General features: G+C 33.4%; 1 protein-coding gene across 1 annotated transcript in view; it reads right to left on the bottom strand.

Moving 5' to 3' along the window:
• Positions 1-887: 887 nt before the first annotated feature.
• LOC122631655 (neuroglobin-like) overlaps positions 888-7460 on the bottom strand; it is an 11034-nt gene continuing 4461 nt past the window's right edge. The window contains exons 2-3 of the mRNA XM_043817611.1: positions 2288-2519; positions 888-1854 (exon numbers count right to left, since the gene is read on the bottom strand). Coding sequence (XP_043673546.1) covers positions 1699-1854; positions 2288-2519 — 388 coding nt within the window. The 3' untranslated portion in view covers positions 888-1698. The remainder of the gene's footprint in view (positions 1855-2287; positions 2520-7460) is intronic.

Genomic DNA, 7460 nt, shown 5'->3' with positions numbered 1-7460 from the left:
ATATATATATATATATATATATATATATATATATATAATTTATATGTATATATATATACAGTGCAGTAGATTATATATACTATATATATATAATATAAATATTATATATATTATATATAATATAAATTATATATATATTATATATAATCTATATATATATAATATATATATATATATATCGAGAGAGAGAAAGTAAGGTCCTTATTCAAGGACCTATCAGGGAATTGACATTACGAGAAAGAGCATAACCTAAATTATCCACCCTTTCTTTATTTTTCTTCTTTATCTTTATCTTTATCTTTATCTTTATCTTTATCTTCTCCTTCTTCTTCTTCTTGAGTCACTTTTGACTTATTTAATACGTGTAAAAACGTACGTGTCGTACATACATACATACTTGGATGCGATATTTGTCGTCGGTCAATGACGTTGCGTCGTATTTAAATATATGTATATGTTTATCATAATACATAGTAAAATCGTTCAGCCTCGGTTGCGTCGATAAGGTTTAGGTACTCATGAAGTATTCGGAACGTCCTCTCGCGCTCTTTTCTTGCCTTTTTATTTCTCTTGATTTTTTGTATTTTCTTTTCCTTTTTTTCCTTTCCTTTTCTTTTATTTTCTCGGAGAGAGCATGGACGACGAATCTTCTCGAGACGAACGGTGTATAAAAGTGAATAGCGTGTACGTATTACACGTATATTCACATATACGAGGTACATCATATTTCACATAACCATACATCACACACATACGTATATCATACACACATCATACATCACACGTACATACATACATCATACATAGATCAACATCTAAAAGCATGCGTAGTACATCCATCCATCCATACGTAGATACATACATACATACATACATACGTCCATACATACATACATACATACATACATACGTACATACGTACATACATACATACACACATGTATGCATGCACTCATCCGTGCATGCATCACGAGCGAGCGTAATTAAAAAAGGACAGACGCTCCTGCAAATCCTCTTTATCGACCGACGACGCGACCTTTGCCGATATTATTTCTCGTCTACGTGTCGGTCATCATTTTCTTTCCTCTTCTTTTTTTTCTCTTTGTCTTTTTATTTTTCATTTTTTCTTCTTGCAATATTTTCTTCTTTTTTAATCTCTAAACGATCTCTCTCGTCGTTTATCCAGAATTTCTACGAAAAAGGAAAGAAAAAAAAAAAAAGAAAGTCGACAAAGGTCGACGATGCGAGCTCCGACCGATGACGTTTGTCGTTTGTCATGGAAAGAAAGCAAGATGGCCGCGAAAGTCGCAGGCACGTGTCGATTCTTCCGTTTTTCTTCTTTGTCGTCCCGTTTTGTTCTAATCTTTTTCTCTTCTTTTGAAAATAATAAGAAAGAAAAAAGAAGAAAGAATATACAACACAAAAATACAGATGGTATATTCGGGACTTCGTCGTAATTCGACGATCGATCGCGAAATACGTAATACGAGTAACTCCGCGAACTTTTCTCGATGTGTTTGTATACATATGTAGTGTACGTGTGTAATGCTTTGTGTGATCTCTCTCTCTCTCTTTCTTTCTTTCCCCCTCTCTGTATGTGTTTATGTTTGTGTCTATTTGAAACGTATGTAGTACGTCATATGCGCGAGAGAAAGAGAGGGCGCGTTAAGGGTGTTGATTCTCATCAGACGAGTACGACTAGGACTTGGCCTTCTCGCTTTGCGCTTTGTCAAAGCCATCGATAAGTGTCTCGATGATGAACTTGATCGTCAGCTTGTAGATGCTCTCAACGTTTTCCGAATAACGATCTTCCAACGTTCGCTCCACTGCGTCTAGGAAAGGCTTCTCGATTTTCTGAAAGCAGATCTTTCGTTTTTTTTTTTTCCCTTATATCTCTTAAGATCTCGGAAAGGAATAATAAAGAGATAGAAAGAAAGATAGTAAGTAAAATTAATTTACAAGGTGGAAAAGAATGTATCTGTGATATAATATAATATAATGTAATATAAAAATATAAGTATAATAATGTAAAAAATTATTGTGGAGAGATAATTTATCATGAGAGTGGTGAAAAGGTTATATAGATTAATTTACTATTAACGATTGTAGGTAAAGTAGATTACTGTAAGTTAAGAAATAATATTGATGCATATATAAAAACTATTTTGAAACGTATCGTAAGATTTTTTCTTTTTATACAAAAGATACGATGAGTGTGAGATAAGTATGAGATTAAATAAACAAAAGAAATAAAAAACCATAACGTACGAACATATTTGAGGCATACCCAAAAATACTGTCGATCGAAGCCCGGTATTTTAGTGTGCGATGCACCAGCCTGATGCAAGTACGCCAGGAAGGTATCCATGTCGTCTAAACTCTTAATTCCTTCGTCGAGAGTCATCATGACCGTTCTAGCATGTTCGGCCAATTCCATGCTCGACGACTGTTGTTCCTTCGTTTTCAAATCCCGAAACTTGGTGAAAAGATTCAAGAGTTCTGCGTTCTCTTCGAATAACCTAAAAGTACAAATAAACAATGTGGTACGTATATAAATATATACATGCATACATTTTTGTCGAATAATTCCTTCGTTTTGACAATTTATTATTTTATTATTAAATTTTTCCTTTGTGTGTGTGTGTGTGTGTGCGCGTGCGTGTGTGTATATTGTAGGTTATCTATACATATATGTGCGTGTGTGTGGTCCGTGTATTATATGCTCGTTTAAATGAAAATACAGGCTACCCTTGTATAACACGGGTATTTCATTCCATTGAAATACCGCGTTACATAAATCGTTTTATGAGAGACTCAAATTTAATAGAAAAAACAATATTTAATAGAAAATTTAATAGAAAGGGACTTAGTTCCATATTCTTCTTAAAAATTGTTTTAGGTTTTCTTTTTAAATTATATAAACTGACGTGACTAATAGGAATATATTTTTATCTAATTCAAGTAATTTATATAAGTTAATATATAAAACACATATATATGTACATATAAGATTATAAATATAAGAAACATATTGCACATGACGCGTAAATGTTTTGAGAAAAATAGAATTTCACTGAATGGAATACGGTGATTTTAGCGATGTTGGCATTTTAAAAAATATAATATTTTATTGAAATCGCGTTTTATACGACGGTTGCCTGTAATTTATTTTGAATATTAAAATATTTGGGTATACCAGAATGGATATATAGAATTTCACTTAATCGAAGATAAGAAGGAAATTAATTCTGTATTATCGACAGATTCGATCGCCGTCCAAGCTAACCTCAAGGAATGTGATTGATTGATTAGGTCGATTAGATACGTGTCCTTCCCTCCTACTCACGTAAGTACTTTCCTCTTTCCCCGATGTAACGAGACATGTACAAATTAACAATCAATAGGTGACGATTTGTAGTGCTACAACGTAAAATCTCGACAAAACGACAACAGAAACGATTAACGATTAATATTATTTGTTATATAATACATCGTTTTTTTTTTATTAGACATTCGATGTAGCGAAATATTGAAAAGACGATTATTTCTGAAATTAATTATTTCTGAAATAGAATTTACTTAGTGAAAATAATTTAATCGAGAATTTATATATCGTATTTGAAGATAATAGCAATTTGTATTTGGTCGATAATTACAGTTTCGATTGTTACCTATGAAGTAAAAAATTTTTCAAGCAACCCGTTAATAGGTAATATATTCATGTAGTCTACGTACAGGGGCTGGTAAATTGTTCTTATTAACGAATCATTATAATCGCGATATTTAATAATCTTAACGAAAAGAAAGGAAAGAAAAATTGGAAAATATTCTTCTTTTTATACTTTCTTTTATTAACATAAAAAGGTAAGAAAAAACGAACAGAAAAGAAACCACCATAGTTATTAACGATAACGTCGATGCATCGCACATATCTGCATACATCGTTTATTGATTTCCGAAGCTGTTGCTGGAGCAAATGCATATACACTCACAAGCTTGTCGCTTATGCGACATACCTATAGGTATGTAGCTCGATCGAATTTAATTAAGTTACATTAAAGCTACCTATCAAATTGCCATGTCTATGCACGTATGACATTTGACAATGAGTTTAGATATTTTTGAAATTTTTAGAATTACAAATTCATATTAATTTTTATATAACGTTTAGAAATAATATGAATATTAGAGAAAAAAATTTCGTTCTAAGAGAAAATTTTAAAGATTTATAATAAGTTGAAAAAATGTCGATACGAACTTGACATATTAGCCTGCAGTCTGCAATTTATTCCATAATGGTCTGCATTAATTATATCAACGTGTACCATAAAAGCAATGACGATACGATCGGTGAGTGCTACGGCTTGAAGAACTTCTTCCGATTGGAATCTAGCTAATAACCGTGTTATTTCTGTTTCTGAATGAATTATCTCAAAATATGCAAAATAATATAAAGAAGAGAATTCATTTCGTTGTATGACAAATATGAAGATAAAATAATTCAACGTAGCATATGTTTAATAATATTTATGTGTCTTACGATGATTAACACCGTGGAATTTGTGACCACGAAAAGCAGTAAGTTTTCATTTATGACGCTTTCAGAAAGTAGCATATTTTCATTTATGGCGACGAAGAATAGAATGTTGTGCTTTTTGGGTACGATAATTAGCACGTTTCAGTAATACGTCAGGAAAAGAAGCACGTTTTGATTTTATTCGAGAATAGTAGCACGTCTCACTGTTGAATTTGTTTTAACCTTCATAACTGAACATAATGAAAACCGAACGTAATAATATAGACAAATGAAACGTGCTACTTACTTATCGCAATAATTTCCAAAATATACTATTATTGTTCCTAGAGGAAAATTATGAATCGTACTTGTTATCATCGTGATTTAATGTCGAACACGTTACTTCTCGATAACAATATTGAAATATCGTGCTTCTTTCCGTGATAAATTGAATTGCGACTGGACAAATATTTCGTAAGAGAAACGAAACGTGCCACTTTTCGTAACGCACGTCGCCGTCGAATTACAATCTACGAGGATATTTTTAAATGTCCCGTTAATATTACACGTCTATATTATGCGATCGCGTTAAAAATAAAAGGAAAGTAAAAAGAAAAAAGAATAAAAAAAGAAAAGAGAGAGGAGAGAGAAAAACAGAATAAAGAGAAAAAAAAAAATACAAAAAAAAAAAAAAAATAAAAAAAAAAGAAAGGAACAGGAAAACTCGGCGATGACCCTAAAGTCTAATATATTCAGTGACTTGCGACGGGTAAAGGGACCGGTAGCCGTCGATTTAATATCAAGAGAAGGAGAACGACGAGTCAGTGGAAATATACGAAATTATGGTACTAATTGCTCGTAAGCTTCAATGTTACTACGGAGTTTGCGGAAACGAGAGCTTCCCAGTTTCAATTATCTTTTGCTAGTAGAGAAACTGGAAATGTCAGGACTCGTGTTCGAGTTTCATCTATCTACCTTTCTCTCTCTCTCTCTCTATATATATATATATTTCTCTCTAATTCCATTCAAACTTTCCAAGCCCTTTTCTAACGCGCAGCCTCCGCAAATCCCAAGATCAATGTATAGATCTTGTAAAACTGGAACGGTCTAAACGAGCCCGGCAAGATCTTCCTGCGATTAGCGTAATTTCAGTCTGAGCTTGGACCGAGCTCGTTGTCCTTATCATCGTAGTTTTACTAGTAAACGACCGAAAGGTGAAAGAAAGAGGGAGAGAGAGGGAGAGAAAAAGAGAAAAAGAGGGAGAAGGAGAGAGAAAGAGAAAAAGAGGGAGAAGGAGAGTGAGGGAGATGGAAAGAAGAAAATTACATTTTACGAGATGAGAGAAAAATTAATGCAGTCTAATGATATCTCGATTTAATTTCAAATTTAACCTTTTATAATCCAATTTTCAAATTCATTCGCGTTTAAATAAAAATTATATAATACGAAATTTGTATAGGAAATTTGTATATATGTATGTATATATTAGTACATCAAAACATATGCATACTTATCCAACTTACTACTTATCCGTATATAAACCAACAGAATTAGATCTATTGTTAAAGAACCTTTTTAGTTAACTTTAATTTAGTAAGGAATTAAAACATGAAAAGTAAATACTAACGCATACACACTGTATGTGAGCTTGTGACTTTAAAGCGTTACATGGTATTGTACAGGATTAACTTTCAAAAAATGGAATGAAACGTGTTCGTCTGGAATGCTCGAGTTGGTTAATTGTCTTCGTTAAAAAAAAAAAAGAGAGAAAAGAGAATAGGAAAAGTAAAAAGGAAAAAAAAGAAAATCAAACCGTCATCAATAGAATTTCCCAGTGGAATGGAGACGCCTCGATTTCAAGTATATCAGTTATCAGTTAGAACTTTTTTGAAGCGAAAACTATCATCCCTATTTCTCCCCTTCCTCGCTCTCTCTCTCTCTCTCTCTTTTTTCCATCTACTACTTGGTCGAAACGTCCGTCGAAACGGACGTTTTTCTTTTTATTTTTTTCTATGAAAACGTGAAAAAGCAGAGAATCGTTCGGAGTACGCTCTTGTGAAGTCATTCGTAGCTCGGTGCTCCGGTTACGCGGATATCCAAAGTGCGCCAATACCAGAAAATCTATTGTTCGTCCAGTGCGAACGAGCGAGGGAGCAAGCGCGCGTGAGAAAGAAAAAGAGAGAAAGAGAGAGACAGGGAGAGAGAGAGAGAGAGAGAGAGAGAGAGAGAGAGAGAGAGAGAGAGAGAGAAAACGAGAAAACACAAACGAGTTTGAATGTCTGTCTTGTGCAATGATAAAAATAGAATAAAAGAAAAAAATAAAATAAAAGAAAGAAAAAGAAAAAGGAAGTAGTAAAGGAAAGAAGAACGTAAAGTTAGGGGATGGTTTTTTTATTTTATCATACTCGTCAATCTTCCTTCGTCGATAAAAAAAAGAAATATATATATATATATATATATATATATATATATATATAAAAGTAGACAAATGATATCGAGAGATTAGAAAAGGCAACTAGAAATCCTTGACTTTTGCCGTTTTATCGGTTTATCGTGTTACCGTTTATAGACGTTGCTATATCTTTCCTTTGGACGTTGGCCATTCGACTGGGATAGATGAAGGAAAGAGAGAAATAGAGAAAGATAGATAGAGATAGAGATAGAGATAGAGATAGAGATAGAGGAAGAGAAAGAGCGGGAGAAAGAGAGGGAGAGAAAGAGGGAGGAAATGTTTGCGAATCAAAACATAGTTCCTTGATGAAACGATTCGATCTTTATTTGCGACAAACGTCAACTTCGCTCGTGAAGTACCGACGACGTTTGTGCAGTGAACCCGGCCTCATTCCTACCTCGCTATTACTCCTGCGCTATCGAAAATCGTTACGCACTTTCGAGGGAGAGAGAGAGAGAGAGAGAGAGAGAGAGAGAGAGAGAGAGAGAGAGA

The sequence above is a fragment of the Vespula pensylvanica genome, chromosome 9 (genome assembly GCF_014466175.1).
Source record: "Vespula pensylvanica isolate Volc-1 chromosome 9, ASM1446617v1, whole genome shotgun sequence".
NCBI classification, from domain to species: domain Eukaryota; kingdom Metazoa; phylum Arthropoda; class Insecta; order Hymenoptera; family Vespidae; genus Vespula; species Vespula pensylvanica.
The sequence above is the reverse complement of the archived record's forward strand: the minus strand, read 5'-3'. Positions and strand labels throughout refer to the sequence as shown.